The sequence below is a fragment of the Panthera onca genome, chromosome C2 (genome assembly GCF_046562875.1).
Source record: "Panthera onca isolate mPanOnc1 chromosome C2, mPanOnc1 haplotype 2, whole genome shotgun sequence".
NCBI lineage: Eukaryota > Metazoa > Chordata > Mammalia > Carnivora > Felidae > Panthera > Panthera onca.
Window position 1 is genome coordinate 133029549 of NC_138347.1, and position 20918 is coordinate 133050466.

The 20918-nt window shown below is 35.2% G+C and overlaps 1 protein-coding gene across 10 annotated transcripts in view; it reads right to left on the minus strand.

Annotated features, from left to right (window-relative positions):
* The window catches only part of ANKRD28 (ankyrin repeat domain 28), a 198187-nt gene that overhangs the window by 22797 nt on the left and 154472 nt on the right, over positions 1 to 20918 (minus strand). For all 10 annotated transcript variants that reach the window (XR_013549862.2, XM_060638621.3, XM_060638618.3 and 7 more), the window contains 10 exons: positions 20609 to 20687; positions 19577 to 19691; positions 18239 to 18321; positions 16551 to 16614; positions 15030 to 15098; positions 12739 to 12879; positions 6291 to 6402; positions 5242 to 5268; positions 4747 to 4821; positions 1253 to 1454 (listed from right to left, as the gene is read on the minus strand). Coding sequence is in view for 9 of the 10 variants with exons in the window: in XM_060638621.3 (XP_060494604.1) it covers positions 1253 to 1454; positions 4747 to 4821; positions 5242 to 5268; positions 6291 to 6402; positions 12739 to 12879; positions 15030 to 15098; positions 16551 to 16614; positions 18239 to 18321; positions 19577 to 19691; positions 20609 to 20687 (967 nt within the window). In the remaining variant the exon portion in view is untranslated. The remainder of the gene's footprint in view (positions 1 to 1252; positions 1455 to 4746; positions 4822 to 5241; positions 5269 to 6290; positions 6403 to 12738; positions 12880 to 15029; positions 15099 to 16550; positions 16615 to 18238; positions 18322 to 19576; positions 19692 to 20608; positions 20688 to 20918) is intronic.

The following is a 20918-nucleotide window of genomic DNA, read 5'->3' on the forward strand; positions in this document are numbered from 1 at the left end:
CATATTAAAATGTGGTTCTTAAAAATCACTCTACAAAAATAGACTAAGTGAAATGTATCTAATCATATAAAGAAGAAAATAGTAAGGTTTTAAGGTAAATTAAGTCCTCTGCAAAATTCAGTAGTGGGGGGTGAAAAAAAAATACTTGGCTAGGATTCCTTCCAGTGGACCAGTCTTATTTGTTTTATTCTTTTAAGTCTATTTATTTTGAGAGAGAGAGAGAGAGAGAGAGAGAGAGAGAGAGAAAGAGAGAGGGAGAATGTGAGAGAGCACAAGCAGGGGAGGGGCAGAAAGAGAGAGCGAAAGAGAAAGAGAGAGAATCCCAAGCAGGTTCTGTGCTGTCAGTGTAGAGCCTGAGGCAGGACTTGATCTTACGACTGTGAGATCATGACCTGAGCTGAAATCAAGAGTCAGACACTTAACCCACTGAGCCACCCAGGCACCTCCTACCCTTTTTTAAGTTAGTTTATTTATTTTTATATTTATGTATTTAGTTTTTAATTTTTTAAATGCTTTTATTTTTCAAAGAGAAAGAGAGAGAGAGGAGAAGGGGTAGAGAGAGGGGGACAGAGGATCTGACACAGGCTCCGCACTGTCAGTAGACAGCCCAATGCGGGGCTCGAACTCATGAACCCTGAGATCGTGATCTGAGCTCTAGTTGGACGTTTAACCGACTGAGCCACCCAGACACCCCTAGTCTTAGTTATTTAAAATGAATACTGACTTGTAGTAATTCCTGTGGAGAGTCAGGAATTTGTATCTGCTAGACATACACAGCTACCAAGTCCTCACAATGACATGGTTACACAATTTTGCATTCTGACACATTTGCAACATCACAAAATCACACCGTGGAGTAGATCTTGCATAAAGTAGGTGCTCTATAACTCCTGTGTGAATACACGTTAAATGTAGTACTCTGGTACAATAAGTCAAAAATTGTTAACCGTTAAATGAAAGCACATACTAATCCAAAATAATTTCCATCAAAAAGAAGTAAAAAATATTGTATTGTTTTGTTGATAAAGTACTTCAGAAGTTAGACTATTACATAAATCCAACTTCTAAGGTAGACAATGATTTTTTAAAGCAATTATAATCTTGCTGTTGGCTTTTCCCTGAGAGAAAAATCATTCGACCTTTCAAAGTCAAGATTATTAAAATAATTACCAGGAGTATAACATATGAAAAATTGAAAAAGAAAAGAGTATTAGAAAGTGGTAAATAAAATCATGCGTAATATTTGACATACCTGCTGCATGTATAGGTGTTCTCTTCAAAACGTAATCTTTTACTAAAATGGAGGCTCCCTGATTAATGAGTACATCCACACATTCAACATGGCCCTTAAAGGCTGCAAGATCTAAGGGTGTTCTTCCACTACTGTTTCTCACATCAAGATCTAACAAAGACTGTACCAACACTTCCAGTGCTTGGTGGTGACCATGATAGGCCTAGGAATAAATAAAAATATAAATTAAAAAAATACATATTTAGACTGACTTCTCAGATGTCTTTGAAAACAAAGGAAGTAAACTTGTCTTCACATTATTATTATATTTGAGATAATCCAAAACTTGCATTATTGAGAATTCAGAAAACTTAACTGTAAGTATTTCTAATAACCAAATAGTACAACGTTAGAGTATATGTTAGAGAACAGGTATACTGCAGAAAATAAATGTTCAAATGACAGGTGATTTTATCACTAGTATACAACTTTCTGATTCATAGCATTCAATGAAAGTGTAACACAGATCCAATTAAAACTTTCAACCTAAGTCTATAATTCCAAAGCCTGTGTTCTTTTTTTCTTCTTTTAAAAGTTTTTTTTTTTTTTTAATGTTTATTTATTTTTGAGAAAGAGAGAGACAGAGCATAAGTGGGGGAGGAGGGGCAGAGAGAGAGGGAGACAGACACAGAATCCAAAGCAGGTTCCAGGCTCTGAGCTGTCAACACAGAGCCCGACGCGGGGCTCAAACTCACGAACTGTGAGATCATGACCTGAGTCAAAGTCGCACGCTTAACTGATTGAGTCACCCAGGCACCCCTCAAAGCCTGTGTTCTTAATCACAATTCAGTGCTCCACTTAACTCCCTGATAAAATTTGACTATACTTAAATTATAGAGATGGCCAGCAACTGAAGTTAATACTTAAGTCTTCTGATTTCTCAAATTAAAATAACTATCCTTACCTCATAACATGCTATATCTAAAAAAATAAACATTTGTTTTAGCACAAAAACAGACAGACTAAATCTGGCTCGAGTAACTGCTATGTGCCAAGTTCTGTCTTAGCTGTACAAAGAGAACACAAAAATTTTTAAAGATTTGTCAGAATGAAGTCCTCTTCTTTATCACAGTTGAGGAAGAAGCTTTCCAGGTAATTCATTTCAAAAACCAACATATCAACTGAACATCTATTACTCTCGTTGGACTAGATGCTGAGCAAGACCTAAAGCAATTAACAAGACCCAGCTCTGGCACAAAACGAATGTTGTCTCTAGTTCACTCATATTACCACTTTGTAGCTAAAGGACTTTTACAAGTCATTTCTGACACCATTCAGACCTACAGCTTAGCAGTTTGTTATCACAGGTGAACTTTTCACTGGGAACTGAAAAATGTAAAATTGTACCATACTTGAGCTAAATCTGAAAATATCCACTTAGCCAGAAATGGGCCCCACACTGCAGCAAAGGGCTGTAAAGTTATTTCTTGCAGAAAATGTCGGAAAGTACCAGAAAGAGGTAAAGTTGCTCTGGGCCTTACTGGTCTCTTTGATGTTTCTCACTACCTACAGAGTTTCTTGACCACCTCGAAGATTAAAGTAACTGGAGATTATGGAACTCTACCGTCCTAGGATCACATCTAATCTTGTTCCGTAATAACCTGGTCAATGAGATGATGCTATTAACAGAAAGAAATGTGAGAGATACACCATATGCATAAGACACTAGGAGTGTATAACAAGAAGAGACACAATAAGGATGACAAGAAGCCATGACGAGTTGCCAGAGAGCCTCCCGTCAGGATGTCCTTGTATAGGACTGAGACAACGAATTTGTACACACAGTATGTACAAAGATAAGAACCAAGCACCAGTTTCCTTAAGCCTCAAGCTGGTGTGTTTTCACAGCATTAAGGTGTCTTGGATGGGGTGAGTTTGGAAGGGTAAAAAAGCACTTCGAGTCATTTCTGAAAACCTCCTAGGAACAGATATATAATGTGAAAGTGGTGATATAATCACAGTTCACTGAGCCTAATTTACTAAATTTTAACAAAATTGGTTCCATTTCAGCTTAAAACCACTATTTAGCATACCCATGTTCATATTTTGCACCACTATTCATAACAGCCATGGAGTAAAAACCTAGCAACCGCCCCCACCCCAAAACAAAAAACCTATAGTTTCTGAGGTAACGTATTCATAAACTTGGCAAAATGCTTAGTGTGGCACCTAGTAGATGGGAAGGGACAGTGCTAGTGTAAGAATGGTGGTGACGGAGCAGGAAGAACTGCCTTGCCATCTGCTCAGACTGCATCTCTCGCCACCAACAGTAAAATGGCTGTTTTCTCCACGCTGGCTTTGCCCTTTCACAGGACTTATTTACTGGGCACGTCTGGGAGAGTACATAGTATTTCCAAAGATCCACAGGGCAAGGAAGCAAGAAGCTGCAGCATGCCTCCCTAGTTATTTAGGAAATGGCAGGAAGTACTAGTGGGGAAAAGGGCAAGAAAATTCAATGAACGTGTGTTGGTGTTACGAAATATGCAAGGAGAATATTATAAAAAATAATAGCATATATAAGAAGAAACAATTAAATGGATCACTGAACTTGTAGTGATCCATTAACTTAAGTATACACCCTCCTTATAAGCATTTTACTATATTTAAAACCAGAAGTCTCCCAAAAAGCTGGTGACTATATCGGAGTCTCCTGACTCTTAGTCTCTTTCTCACCCCCAACAACTGTTAATGTGCTCTGTTCCAAAAATAGACTCTTCTTGTAGCACAAAAAGAACTAGACTGGGCCCTGCTTGAAATTTCCTAAAGTAATTCATTCCCACATTTGATTTAAAGAATTGTTACACTTCGCTAACCTTCTCCTCTTAGGGACTAATCATTAAGAGGAAAAATCCAGAGGTTTCTTTTTTTTATAAGTTTATTTATTTTTGAGGGGGCGGGGCACAGAGAGGGAGACAGAGAATCCCAAGCAGGCTCTGCACTGTCATCATGGAGCCAGACACAGCGCTCGATCTCATGAACTGCGAGACAACGACCTGAGCCAAAACCAAGAGTGGACACTTAACTGACTGAACCACCCAGGTGTCCCAAATCCTATAGCATGAGTAACTGAAGGACCAGTGAGCACACACTTAGTGCTCCAAGATCAAAAAGTAAGCAAAAAGTTGTAGAAATACCACAGAAAATACACTTCTGTTTAGCAAGTTAGAAGCCATTCCTTTAGGGCAGTGTTTTTTTAAATTCACATCATAGGTATATTCTCTCCCTTAGAGTAGGCCTTTGGGGGAAATCCAAAGACCACAACTTTTTTTTTTTTTTTTTTTTTTTAATAAAACAAAACATAACAAAGTGCACTCAAGAAGTCTCTGAATTAAAAAAAAATTCTTAAGTTTTAATTTCATGATCATCATACATGGGTACTAGTTTGAGTCAAACAAACATATATGAGATATTTTCAGTAAACCAGCCATCAAGTTGGCTGTGAAGGTAGTACTCACAGCCAAATGTAAAGGGCTTATTGTCGCTCTATTGTCTGAATCACTCAGCATGTCTGTCCCCGAGGTTTCCATTAACTGGGAAGGAAAAGCGTTTGAAATGTCAGAAATGGTACTTTTGGATATATTCTAGCAGTTATTCCTGCTCCCTCTCCCCCAAGTTTAAATCAATTTTAGAGTAAAAATTGACACTTGAACCATTGTATTTTAAAATCTTAGTCCATTATATTATGAAAAACTCCACTCAGCAACCTTACACAATAGATCATCATGCATGTGTGGTAAGTACCACAGAATAAGAACTCTGAGGGAGGGCTATAAACTAGCTTGAGGGAAATGCTATTTACTCACCACCAAGTAAGAACCCCTTCCCATCCCCTGCACATATGGTTTCTGTCACTATGTTTGTTCTTAGGAATGTGTAAAACAGGCTTCAGCTCTAGTGAGAGCAAAGAAATAATACTCTGAATAGTAAAGGGGATATTCATTATTACTTACAACATCTAAAGGAGTTTCGTTTGCAATCTGAAATAAAATTTAAAATAAGAATATTTAGCTTAGGAAGTATTCATATATATTAGAGATAAATGTTAACTACAGGTCTATTTATACAAGGCTTCTGTTAAATTCTATTCTGAACTTGTGCTTCCTTTGTCTCCCAAGATTGAGTCTTTTAAATAAACAAGTGTATAACAGACCACAAATCTACATTCATGGGTCTAAGATATTAGTCTACAAGATACATAGTAACCTAAGATAATACCTGTTATTTCTGATAGCAGGTTTTAAGTGCTATATTGAATATGTCAACCTGCTTTTTCAATCTTTAATACTCACTCTCTTTGAGGGGAAGCAAAGTTTAATACAATTTATAAGGTAAATCTAAATAAAGAAACCTTTAACTTGAAGCATTTGTTACACACTTGAGAATCTTTTAACTTGTCTTTGATTTGGCAAAATGGAGTGAATGGTGCATATATTCAAGGATGAGACCATAACTGAAATAAAAAGTTCCTTTGCAGTATTGTCTCCCCTACCAGGAGAGGCTGTAAAAAGAACGGGCTTTTCAGAACTCTAAATATGTGGGAAAAAAGGCCTCCTCTCACAGAAGACATGGTTACAGTTCTTTAGAAATTTCTAGAAAACATTTATTTAAAGGAAGAGAAATGCTACACCAATGTGATGTGGTAATATAAGGGAAGGACAATAAGTAGCCCTCTCCAGAGATCTAATTTTCTCCTTCCCCCCTTTTTTTTTTTTTAAAGTATGAAACTTATTGTCAAATTGGTTTCCATACAACACCCAGTGCTCATCCCAACAGGTGCCCTCCTCAATGCCCATCACCCACTTCCCCTTCTCTTTCTTTTTGAAAGGGAAAAGGGAACGCAAGATACTGAGGCAAGCAAGTATGAATTTAAGAGGTATATAGGTTCTAAAAATATTAAAAAGTGATAGAGTTTGTATCTTGATTCATTTATTCTCATTTTCATTATGTTATTAGAATATAAAATCACATTAGCCCTTCCACAAGAATTCAGGAATCTTACCAGCTGAAGACATAGACGGTGACCATAAGCAGCTGAATAATGAACTGCATTGTATCCTTGCTTGTCACGGATCCCTGGATTTGCATCATTTCTTAATAAGTATTCCAGGCACCTATATATAGTAATAACACATTCAAAATTCTAAATCTTGCATTTTACCAAGGATTAAAACAGCCTGCAACCAAAAACTATTTTTTTACAATTACAATTTCTTACAATTCTTTTCTTGAGTAATGTAAAAATCATAAATATATCTACACTACATAAATTTATCTTTAAATGACATTGACTGTAACTATCGTAAGAATACAAGCAAGATGTTCCTAAGAATGAAGAAAATTCATTCAGAGTGAGTATCTCCAGAGTCTGTCAATAAGCTCAGTGTACCTGCGGGCTGTCTTTTACACAGTCACTATGTATGGCACCACCTATTCCACTCAAACAATATCTGACAGGATTAAACTTAGTGGTGGTGAACATCCAATGTTGGCAATATTACTGCTGACGTATCTGGAACACACAGTGAGTGTAAGATCTCATTAGGAAGCTGAAGAAAGGATATAAAAAAAAAATCTCAGGAAAACAAGGTCAGATTTCAATGATCTCGAATCAGAGGACGGAGAAGGGTGTTCTCAGTAGAAAGTGGTATGGTGGTAACAAGAAAGACCTTCCCATGGTAGATTTACTTCATTTCTGTGCTATTAAAACATGAGAAAAATAATTTTCAAAGGCATCATATGGTTCATGACTTGTTACAATTTTATTACATGTTATTGTTACTGCAGCAACAAAGAGCACTGAATTAGAAATGAAAAGATCTGTCCATAGAACTTGTTATATACTAGTGATCTTGAACAAATCAAATAGAAATTTCAACTTTATGGTGAAATGGCCTCTGTTTATTCATTTGACAGATGGGGGGGAGGGCAGAAATCCAACTAAGGAAGCTAAACTCCATTCAGGCTCAAATTCCAAGTTCATAATTATTCATTGATAATTTGTCTAATATTGCAATATTGACTGTAATATTAACTAAATATTAATACAACTACTGGGGGAAAATTTATAGTCAAATATTCCTTGTTAAAAATTTCCTTAAGGAGTGCACAAGTGTTTCCTTAAGGAGTGCACTTGTCATGATGAACAATGGGTAATGTATGGAATAGTTTAATCACTAAATTGTACACCTGAAACTAATTTAACACTGTATGTTAAATATACACAAAAAATTTAAAAAAAAACCTATGAAAAAATTCGAGTTTCCAAAAGCATACTGAAGTTACACAAAAACAAAACTCTAAAGCAACGTAATTGGTCTTTCAGTAACTATATCATACGTACACATAACTATCATCTATATCTTATCTATATTATCTATTATCTACCCAGGCTATTCTTTTCAATGCCAACCCTTATTTCTTTAACACTGAATTGCTTAAAATCCTTTCAATCCCCTAGGAATTACTTGCAGAATCTATATTTATTATACTATCCTCAATGGTAGCAAATGTCTATGCTTTTAAGTGGGATTTTTATATTTATGTACAGCTAAAATTATTGGTCAAACATGGTGAACTGGGTATCATTGTGATTAAAACAAACAAACAAACAAACTCAATCTGACTCTAAGGTAAGAAGACTGGTATTTTTTGGTATTCATAAATTAGCTCTGAGGAGCCAGTACAAATTGTTCTAGGCAGGGCATAAACTGTATCCAGTTTTCCTAGGTATCCAACTCAGAGGTCAATGCTCACTGGAATGCATAAAAGATCTGCAGGGCTGGAGGACAGTCTCACTGCTTTGCAGGCACAAACATTTCACACAAGGGCATATCTATCTTTAATCAAGTTCTCTAGGTGAGAGAGAGAGAGAGAGATAGAGAGCGAGAGAGCAGAAATAGTTCTCCCGAGACCTGAGTACCAGGAAGATTCTATCCGTGGAACAAACTATTTTAAGATAACTTGCTGATATATGAGTACTGAAAAAAAGATTTATTTAAGGAAGGCAAAACAAGTAGGTAAGTTCATGTTTACTTTCTGAAGTAGGAAAGCACATCTCAAGGCATTATCCATAGTGACTAGTCCAAATATACAGCATTAGTGCAGTGTTGGTGGTATAGCGGTGAGCGTAGCTGCCTTCCAAGCAGTGAATGGTTTCAAATAATTTAAGTGTTACAGATGCAGTAGGTAGTTCTTATCATATTATTTATTATTTTTTACATTCACATTATTCAGATAATTGGTCTCCTGTAACAAAACAAAGGCTAACAGTTGATTCAAAATGATAAAATTCCTTCTACTGGCATGTCTTTTAGATTTTGCTAAGCAATATAAAATTTCTTAACTACTTTGTGAGATGAGCATTACCTTTAACAACTGGAAAAATTACTGTGGCTCACGAAAATCAAATCATTTGTTCCAAATCTTTTGGCTAGCATATGGCAAAGCAAGGACTAGACCTTAGGTTTTCTTTTTATCCAGTGCTCCTTTCATGCTACCAAATGCCTTAGCACAGGAATTAATGAATTAGAGTGATACTTTAACCTGGGTACTTACAAAATACTGAACCACAAATTATGTGATCTCGAATATCTGGACCTCACATTTAATTTGCAAATAAAATGGAGGGGAGAAAGTCTAATTTTCCTTTTTCTGAAATTGTAAGTTAGCACACACACTGATTTTATACAAGTCAAAAAAATTAAGATGAATATTCTCTTTAATCTCTCTTTCCCCTAACATAAGCTGTATGCAAAACCTGGAGCAATATTCATGGTGAAACAGCTAAGTAATAAACTGTTCTTACTGTTGCATATTTTGTTTCCTTCATTTAATATGTTAGACAAATTAAGTATCATTCCAGTTAAGCACATAATTTAAACCAGAGTACATTTCGAACTATTTAAATTTCACCTACTCTTCCCCTACCACCCATGAGTCCCATGGCTGGTCAGAGCTCTTGGTAAGACCCACTCAGCCCGGGGCAGGGAATGTGGCATTGTTACCAGAGGCCCTCCTTCCTCTATTTTCTCCCATTATGGTGTATAATAGTGTCTGTTCTTATCAAAGAAGAAAAAAGAAAAAGATATCAAGCATAGTTTAAAAAATACAGCTCATCTTTACAGGAAGATTAGAGGTACTGTTCTAGGCATTCAGATACCCTACACCTTATTTGGCCATTTGAGTTAGGTCAGACTATTTCCCCCATTTCACAGACAAAATGGGTAGAGAGATGTAAAGTAACTTGCCCCGAGTCTCACAACAGGTAGCAGAGCCACTATCAAACCCAATGTTGTCTTACATACATTTTCAAAATGAGTTACACAAGCCTGCTGAATATAAAGTCATGTACAAAAGCTAAATGTATTTCCTCTGTACCACAACAAAAGGAAATTTAAAGATAGGTTTATTTTGGCAATAAAAGTATTAAGTACTTGGGAAGAAATCTAAAGATTATAAAGCTTCTACACAAAGAACTGTATGATGCCATTTATATAAAGTTCAAAACAATGATATTAGAAGTCAAAATACACCATTTTTGTGAAAAATGCCAACTATCACCTTAAAAGTGGATCTCAGTGAAATATATATACTCATAAAAACATTTATATACAATTACATGAACACAGAAAAGGCTAAGGAAAGGCACATACCAAGGCTTTAACTTTGATTAGACTATGATGGACATGAAATGATCTACATACACACACAGAAATATTCAGGTTAATAGTGGTTATCTCAGGAGAACAGGCATGAAGAGGATTTCTTCTTTATGTATAATCAGAAACCCCCCCCCCCCAATCTTTTCCTTCTCTTATACATACCACATGGGTATGGAGGAGATCCTTAACCATCTTGCTCAAAGACAGCCCTATTTCTCTTCAACTGGCAAAGAGAATTTTACTTATTAATATTTAGTACATTAAATTAATATTTAGTACATGTTTCTTGTGACAGCAACTATGTATTTGAGTCATGACTGTCTATAAAGAATGCAGACACTAGGACAATGGGGGTGACTAAAAGAATGAGTAGAATGAGTCAAGAAAGATTTTACGTATTTTTCTAATATTTATTGAAACTGAAGACAGAGGGACATTAAGGCAGAGGAGAGTTATAAATACTTATATCGCTCTTGGATAGCAGAAAACCAACGTCAGGTATCAAAAATTCCAAAATATAAATAACTTTCCCTGGGGGTGCTGATAGGAAATTAGTAAGTCATCATCAAAAAAACAAAGCAACACTTATTACTGAATAATAGTAATATGAAACTATGGGATTTTGTGTTTTCTTTAAGAAAATATTTCATACTTGCTTTGCCAGAATTACATATGAAATCATGCCAAATTCTCTTATTATTCGACCTATACCTGGGAATTAAATGAGCACAACTTAGAAAAATAAATCTTTAATGCTACTATTTAAGCCTCCAAAACAATCACTTATTGAAAGGATGCCTCTGGTATCCTAAAATGGTTACTGTGGCTTATAGCTTCCACAAAGTTCTCAGGGAACAAATCACTGAGTCAATAAATGATGGCATTAAACAGGATCTCTGGGATTCTGATTCTTTAAGGAAACAGAGGCTCTAAGAAACAGTGCTAGATTCTTTTATACCCATGATCTCAGTTTTCCCCACAATTCTAAGAAGTACATTTCTTTCTAATCTTACAGATAAAGAAGATTTTGCTTGGCAATTACTTGCTCAGGCTCAAAGAGGTAAAATATAGAAACTCCAAGATTTAGACTGGGTCTTTTGGACCCCAAAGCTCATGTTCTTTCTATACATTAGGCTGCTTGGTGTAGACACTGAGAATTAAACGTTTAAGCAATAAATATTAGTAGCTATGGCTCTAAACCATTTATATGGCATGAGAAAACTAATGATTTAATTCACTTTAGTAGTAGTACACCTCTAAAGAAACAGTACGTTGGCTTAAAATAAAACCACAAATCCTAAACAGTATGGGCTGAACACTGTTGCTCTTTTGATTTTTGTGCAAGAAGTAACATTTAATGTAATTTTCTAAGGGCAGGAGAACTTTGGGTAATCTCAATGTGCATGTGTGTGTGTTTATGTGTGTGACCTCTCAGTGGAATTTATGTAGATTCTGCTGAGCAACACCCAATAACCAGTCTGTGGGAGCAATGGTAAAGGATTATTGGTAGTGATATAGTCATTTTAGGCATAACCTATTTCAAGAAAATCTATAAATCGAATCCTGAAAGTACAAAATTTATAAATCAGAGGATGATCTATTTTATCCAAATTTACCAAAATACTTTCTTATTTACAAAGTCTTTACCATAGATTTTCTTTCTTTGAAGAGGCACTACCTAAAAACATAGTCAAATAATTTAACTTCTCCCAAAATCTATCTGTACCTAACTATTCTGGGTATATATGAAATTGTACAAAGCGATATATTGTTGTAAACAAAAAGTACATTTTACTAGTGCTTTCAAGATTAGAGTTTTAGCTATAAACCAACATAACAAAGTGCTACTGATAGAAATGGCTTTGATATCAGTTATAAAATTTATAACAAATTAACATTTGTGAATAATACCATCAAATTATGCTTTTTATTTTGAGGGTAAAAAGCAAATAGTAAAAACCAAAGAAATAGTTCTATGTTAAATAAGACTTCCTTGACATATATTTTATAAAATCCTTCACTAAGAATCACTATTTATTTTTTCTTAAGGTTATTTTTGCTCTTAACTGACCCAGACACATGGAGAATACCACAGACTGAAGATCACGGTCTCCAAGGAGGTTATTTTTTTCCAAGAAGGCAATATATATAAGGTACTATAAACAGTTCTGATCAACTTTAGCTGAACATTAATTATAAAAATAATTTACACATCTCTCAATCCTTTGTTCTTATTCAGTCATTCTTGGCCAATATTTAGTTAGCCTATTATCTCATTTACTTATTTAAGTAATATTTAGCAACAACTACATGTCAGATTCTGCGTTTGGTTACTCCCTTATTGGATACCAATTTATAAGGGTCTCTTACAAATATAAACTCTCTACCTCTGACGGATACTGGTATTCCAATCTCTGCCCCATCTTCTGTTGGCATTGTCCATCTCTCTTCTCCTTCCCTTTCCCTACGATAAACTCAAGGCTGCTGCCTCTGAGAAGTCAGAGGGAAAAAACACGGAGGTGATATTGAGATGTGCTTTTGGCAGAGAGGACGACAAGAGGCCTTTATCTTTCTTCTACCAGACCAGTCAATAAGGCAGGTTGCTGAGTAGAAATAGGTAGTAAACTATGATTTAGGAATAATTATGAAACCAATTTATTTCCCACACCAGAGACTAAAAAAAAGTACAAAAAGAAAATATAAAATTGCATAAAAAACCAACAGCCATCCACATGGAAGATGCTGGTTTATAGAAACAATCCTTCATTCTCACCACATGATACTTACTTGCCATCTGTGTCTGATGTAGCTGCATAGTGCAGGGGTGTGCATCCTCTTTCATCAAGGTCATTCACACTTGCTCCTGATCCCACAAGAGCAAACAGGCACTGGTAATTGCAGTTGGCAGCAGCATAGTGAAGTGGAGATCTTTTGTGCCCAAGTTAATATCAGAAAAATAAAAGCCAGGGACATATACCAGTAAACAAGAGCTTACTCTTACTTGACCCAGTTACAAATAATGTATTTATAGTGAGCCTGAGATTGATTTCTGCCATATACTAAGTCTTTTGGAAGGCTGGACAGAAAGCCAGCTGAAGAAAGTAAGATGGCAGAGAACCTCTAAGAATAGGGAATAAAACAGAAACACAGTTAAATTATTTCATGGTCCCCACAGTAACAATTCTAGTCTTTTGAGTATATCACAGATACCTTCATATTCTGCTCAGAAACTTCAAAACTTTCATTTTAACAAGGCTTTTCTTATACTAATAAAATGTTTTGCAGTACAGAGGTAGAAGAAACGTCTACTCCTGTCTCAGTAGAAGGATAAAGAGAAACATAGAAGCATTTAAAAGAATGCCCAGTTGTAAAGTATACAGTAAAGGTGCACAGTAATAACAGGATTCTTAAGCAAAAAATGCATATTGTTCACTATTCAGAAGAGTTAGAGTACTGTTTTTAATTTCTAAAGAATGAATATTTATTTGTAGCCATTTTCATCTCAGTTACTGAAATGCAACAGAATGTTACTAAAGTTAGGAGTCCCTAGTCTTTGGATTACAACTCTATGATGATCCCATGACTTTTCACTTTAAAAAAAAAAAAAAAAAAAAAAAGGAGGGGGGGGAGGAGGAGAAAAAAAAAAAAAAAAAAAAAAACAAAGTGAAGGTATACAGTCCAGAGTCTTCATGGTATAATCTCTTCTAAAACATTTACTGAGTGAGATGACAGTAAAACATTATTTTACTTTATTGGATAACAATATACTGTAGTAATCGCATTTTAAGAAATACAGTTAACCCTGAATTACTTTCAAGCTTCTAAACTCAGAATATGCTTCCGAGGCCCTCTCTGCATCTGTAGTAAAAAACTCTTCAAGTACTACAAATTAACTAATACAAGATGGATTACAGTACAATTATAAAAGCAAATTGGCTGTAAAAATATTGCATTGCAAAGCCAAAGTGATTTTTGATTTTGCAGGTCATTAGTTCTTTCTATTAGTAAGCCTATGAGAGCAGTCTATTCCTCAAAGTAATTATGGAGTCAAGTAGTTTTTTTTTTTCTTCTGTGCGTTTCTGATTCCCTACCATACATAATTCTGTTTACTTCTGTACTGGCCCATCACATGCACTGACATACATCCACACATTTCCTTCTGACACACACTCTTTCTTGTCCTGTACTTTGATATAATTCTCAAGACACACAACCTTTTTTGCACTGCCACTTTTATTTTTTAAAGTAGGCTTCATGCCCAGCACAGAGCCCCACATGGGGCTCGAACTCAACCCTGAGATCAAGACCTGAACTGTGAGATTAAGAGTTGGATACTTAACTGGCTGAGCCACCCAGGCACCCCTCCACTTCTGTTTTTTAAACCAATGTGAACTGCCTTCCATCATTTCCTGTATGGCTTTAGCACATGCTGTATCAACTCCTACTCGAAATAACTTCGCAGGTCGTGGTGGATATAAGTACTGCTACCATGAATGCTAGTCACAAAGAGGCCTGGGGCTACACAGTGAGAATAAGGATTAGCTAAAAAGACTACAAAGAGACTGTCACTTCACAGGTGCTTTCCTACCAGTCATATGAAGGGGTATGTGTGGATGTGTTGTTATGTGTGTATGTTTACACGGGAGAACAAAAATTTCATATATATTTATAACCTATTTCCCCATAGGGGAAATGACCATGAAATGACTTATGGGGAAGGAGAAATGTATTACTGAGTTCTGGGTCTTATGAGTTTCTTGAAGGAACTCAGGCACCATGGGGGTTTACATTTTCATGGTATAAATATGGGAGGAGGAGGAATGATACCAAGATATACAGAGGTGCTCATAAGGTAGACCTGGTAGCCTGGGGCTGTGGCAGGGGCCCAAGTGGAAGACGACTGTGGGTAAAAATGAGTATTTAGAAGTTACTGACTTATTTGGGCTTCTCAATCGTGATCACAATGCAAATGATACTGAACGGTTCAGTTAATTCTCAGAAGCCAGTTAGAAGGTCATGCTACTCATTAAGTAAATAACATTAATTACGTTCTATAGAGGAACTATATCACACCGTACCTCCCAAATTTGTCCTTTTTGTTGAAGTCTGCACCAGTGTTCAGCAGAAGGTTTAGGCACTCCAAATTCCTAGATGGGAAAATACAGTTATAAGACTTAATTGTCAATAATTTTAAAATGAAATTGGTAGGTTTAAATAAGTATCAAAGCATGCTTTCATTCAAGTGAAGGTAAAGTGAATAACATGATTTATATTTTATAAAAATTAAAACATTAAAATTCACCTTATCTAGAATTTTTAAAAGTTAGGTACACACATATTGATCGGCACGTTGATAGGAAATAACAAATGAATCACGTTTAACCGCTATTTAAAAGAAAGTTCACATTTGTAGTTTTCCTGAGAGTTTTTAGGAACCTTTAAAACAAACTTCAAACAACATGCTTTTAATGGAATGGTTTAAATTTAAGTGGTTTTTAATACCAAAATAAATGAAAATGGGCAAAAAAAAAAAATTAAACCTGATAACACAGATAACATTCCAAGATGCTTTCCTTATTTTCTCCTATACTATAATTGCTTAGATGTTTCCTTAGTTAAAATTACAGGGGAGTACATGTGTGGATATTTCTATAATTTCATTTTCAAAAACCAGAACATCAACTTACTACATTACAATAAAAACTGTGACTGCCAAGTGATCAGATACTCATGTTTTCTTTTGTCCCTCTCTGTGGAGGCAAGTAACACGGAAGCTAGCTTTTAACTGGAAGGTTCTTTGGTGACCTTGGAAGAACAAGAGGACCCAGTCATAATAGTTCACAATCCATCTCTGGAACTGAGACTGACCTAGTGGCAGTCTTGGTTCAGCACACTTGTCATCTGAAACCACTGGGAATTATTAAGGAATTATTATCAGGAATAAAATTCTTATAAATGATGTTTTTGATAAATCATCATGAATTAAATGGCTTATTACAGATTTAGGATCTAAACGATCAGAAACATTAGATTAGCAGCATGCTTCAGAGACCAAGAGTTTTAACTGAAGCTTGTTTATTCAAACCAACAGCCTGTTTTCCCGTAGGAGTAGTATTTAAAACTTTGTCCAAAATCTTTCAATCTCAAATTTTCTTCTTCCTATATATTAGCGCTGAGTAGAGGTAAGACATAAACAAACCATCAACACTTTTTTCCCTAAAATTATGACCAAAAAGCCCCAAATACTTTCCCAAAGAACACTAATATTACTCAAAACATCTCTAAATGTTTTGCTGGCTCTCATTTGAAGACATATATTCTTTTCACTTATCCAGAAATAATTTTTCTCTGATAGAAAGCAATAGTTCCTTTTACAGTTTCGCTCTATCTCTCCCAATCACAATTTATGACTCAGGTGGAAGATTAAAAAAAAAGCATTTTCTACTATCCTGGACTTTTCTTCTCCCAAACCACTCTTATTACAGTTTGTTTTCTATTTTGAGGCAGCTCAGAACTAATAAAGAGAAACAAAGAGAAGAGAAAAAACTGGCACAACCAACTACCTTCTTCTTTAAAAAGTAAAAATTTTGTTAACATACCCTCCAGCTGCAGCTGCATGTAGACAGGTCCTGCCAAAATCATCTGGGGTATCAATGTCAAATCCTGTAAAAACGGATATATCTTATATAGTATCATAGATATGTTACTTCATACTAAAGTTCTAAGTCAAGAAATGTCAAGTGTCACATACACCACAATCTCAAACAAAACTGAATTACAAATAGGCACAAAATTATTGAAAATAGCTTAATAATGTCTAATACTACCAAAATATGCCTCTAGAGGACTGGGAGTTTTAGGACAAGTGCTGGCATACTTGTTTAAAAGCCATAGGATACAATGCTTAGTTGGTTGAGCGTCCAATACTTGATTTAGGCTCAGGTCATGATCTCATAGCTCATGATATTGAGCCTCACGTCAGGCTCTGTGCTGACAGCGTAGAGCCTGCTTGGGATTCTCTCTGTCTCAAAATAAATAAACACTAAAAAAAAGCGCCACAGGATACAATGGAATATTATTCAACAATAAAACAACAACAACAACAACAACAACAACAACAAAGTACTGACACATGTTATAATATGGATGATCCTTGAGAACATTTGGCTAAGTGACAGAAAAGACCACATCTTGGGTGACCATTTCTATGAACTATCCAGAACAGGCAAATTTATAGAGACGGAATGTAATGATTGCTTAGGGAGAGGCAGGAGGAAATGGGGACTGACTGCTAACAAGAGGATGAGAATGTTCTAAACCCGACTCTAGTGATGGTCACACATCTCTGCGACTATACCAACAAACACTGAACTATATACTTTAAATGGGTGAAATGTATGTTATGTGAACTATCTCTTAGTACAGTTGTTTTTAAAAGAAGCCATAGGTGCTCTGCTATCTGTGGACTATTTCTAACACTGAGGAGAAATTTTAGACTTCTCTTTCATAGATAAATGGGTTTGTGAATACTTGTGGAAATACACAAACTTTTAAAGACTTAAAGTAGAATTAACTTAAAAAATTACTAAGAAAAAAGAAGTGTTGTCTCACACAAAATGTTAATTTTCACTGAAACTTTCCCGTAATTCTTTCGGTAATCGTGAGTATTAACATACAAAATATGTTCAACTTCAACACTCTGAGAAACAGACTATCCTTTAAAATCAATGAAATCATATATATTCAGTAACTCTATGCATTTAATAAGGATCATAGTTTTGTAATGTTTATAGAAAGCTATAGACCCTGTTTTGTTTCAAACGGACTATGATTATGGTATTTTAACACAGTAATTAGATATGGTATAAATATTTCACAAACCTGGGAGACATTATAGAATGGCTATCAGCTCCTAAAAAAGGAGCATGCAAATGAAGATACTGTTTCTAGGCATAAAGGGACAATACAAGAAAACTACCATCCAACGAACAGAAACTGCTCTAGAAATATTCTACAACCCATTCCCCCACTAACAGAAAGAAGGAAATCCCTGAAAGATAAAACCTTTCCCAGATCTGAAGAGAAAATTGAATGTTAAAATTAAAGAACCCAACATCTTCTAAGAGGACTTAATAAATGATTCACATTTGGACATATCTATAAGTAATTTTGGGAAAGCAGGATAAAGAGATTAAATTTTGGGGGATTTTGTGGAGACACACACACACACACAAAAAAAAAAAAAAAAAAAAAAAAAGGAGAATCAGTCTGTAATGGTTCCACTTACCAGAAGAAAGAAGTTTCCTGCAGCAATCTGAAAAACCACTTAAAGCTGCCAAATGGAGGGGGAACATTCCATGTATGCCACGCCTAAAATAAGTAGGACAGTAACCTCAATACAAGAATAATATAATCATTTAAATAAGTGACAAAGAAACTAGCTACAGTGAAAAGATAATGAGTCCACACTTTTACACTTTGAAGAGCAATGTGGCAAAAGGCTAAAGGTGACTGCAGCTTATTTATTATCTAGCAATTTTCCTCCAGGAGTAGGGTATTTCAACCAGGGCATTATTGTCCTGATGAACTTTGTTGGATGTGGGGTTTGGGGGGTGGGGTGGCGGCTATCCTGTGCGTGCAGGATGTTCAGCAGTGCCCCTGGGCTCTACCCACACCAGATGCCAGTAACATCCTTCTACCAAATTATGACAACCAAAAATGTCTCTGGACATTGGCCTAGGGTGTGAAATTCAATCCCCCTGCCTCACTCTTATTGAGAATCATTACCACAACACAAAATGTTCAAGAAGTTTCACTGTAGTAATTGTTGTAGCAATAAAAAATAGGAAGCAACTTATGTTTGCAAATACGTCGAATGAATAAACTGTGAATTCTTTATAAATAATTACATTTTATAAAATGAATGAACTAGAGGTATTTGTAGAAATGTGAGGAAAAAGCCTGAATTTTATCTACGTGGCTAAATCAAAAAAGTTGCAAAAAGTGTACAGTGGCATCACAGTTACAGAAAGTTTACAAGGAGGTTTAAAACATGTTAACGAATATATATAAATGTAATAAAATGTAATAAAAATATAAAGGCACACAAAGGAAGGATAAACATCAACTTCAGTAGGATATTTACTTTTGCAGAACATGCAAGAGAATCCATCTTTCTAACAACATCTTTTATAGAAACTTTTATAAAACAGACAAAGCGAGCTGTTCCCACCAAATGAGGGGGCAAAAGACCTACAGGTAGTAGTATTTGGATGAAAAGGAAAAGCATTCAGCATATAAACATTTTTAGGTCTTTCATTTACATTTAGATTACAAATAATTAGATCAAAACAATGAAGAGCTCTAACCAAAACTGCTTATTATTCATAATCTAGAATGAACTGGGGTAAAAAACATAAAAATACACTATGCTGCCTTACCAAATGAAATCATACTAAACATCTATTCTAGCATATCATCAACACAAAGGGGAAAAAGCTCAAGCAATGAATACCATATTGGGCACAAAATCCACACTTCTACTTGAAATATCTAGAAAACTACAATTCACTGCCATCTGTGTTTCCCAGTCATCACAGCTATCGACGCTGTGTTAAGTACTTACTTTGCAGTGTCAGCACCACTTGTAATAAGAGTGTTGATTAGCAGCTCATGGCCGTACCTTGCTGCTATGTGCAAAGGGGTGTTTCCATTCTTATCCTCACAGTCGATTACAGCTCCTGCAATAAATAGCATACCATCAGATAGTGGACTAATATTAAGTCGCATCTGTTACGTGGAAAGTAACATAAAACACTATTCAAGCATAAACTAATGAATATAGAGATCTAACTAGAGTTCATTCATAGGACATTTATTGGGCCAGGCACTGCAGTTATAGATCTTACACTTAAAACAATTTTGTAAACTAAGCATACGTTTTTAACATTTTACAATGACAAAAGGGTTCTGGGGTCCAGTAAGTTTGGAAACCACTGTATTAAAACAAAAGTAAACATATTTCTTTAGAGCAAGACGTCAGAGCTTTAATGTGCAAACTTCATGTGTCATCAAGATTGCAAGCAATGCTTCAGGAATTATTTGATCATGAAACTACTACTTTTTCTTTGCAGAACCGTAACAGCTATTATTTTGAGAACTACTAACAGTTGCTTGGAACACGGCTTGGCAAACACTAAAGTAATGTACCGAAGAGTTTTTATTTAAAGGTTTAGCTTGGCTAGTGCTACTTCAAATGCAAAAGAATATAAATTCAGAAAATAAATGAAAATCCTAAAAATAGTTCAAAACATTCAAAGGGGGAAAAAAGATACATGCAACAGAGTTTTGTTAACGTGTAATACAAACTGCGATGGAAAGGCAAAGTCTTCTATTCAGCAATGCTTCAAAAAAGCCCACACTAACTGCTGGAGAAATTATATTTATAATTCAGGGGAAACAAAATGAAAACAAATGAAAAACAAATTGTGAAAGATACATATACATGGCATTTTGTACTCTTCATTATTTGATTTTCATAAGATCTGAAATCAAATATTAAAAATATATAGACTGTTATAACAATTCCACAATACCATTCATTTTGTGGATGTTTTTACTACATTTAAGAAAAAAAACAAACAGAAATACTTTTTACCACTCTGGATAATGGTTTGTGATCTGGAGAATCTACCGTGGAGGGCAGTCATGTGCAGTGGGGTTTTCCCATCCTTGCTCTGAAATAATCAAATAAAAGAGATTTAAAATTATTATTACATCTGTCATATGTAATCCTTAGTTTTATTCTGAATGTCCTCTCACATCTTTATTTTGTAAAACTATTACTCAAACATTAAGTTTAGTTCAAGCTTATGGAGGCAGAACAGTTCAAGCTGTTCAAAATTAGGCACTTTTAATTAATTAATTAATTAATTAATTTTTAAACATTTATTAAAAAAAAATTTTTT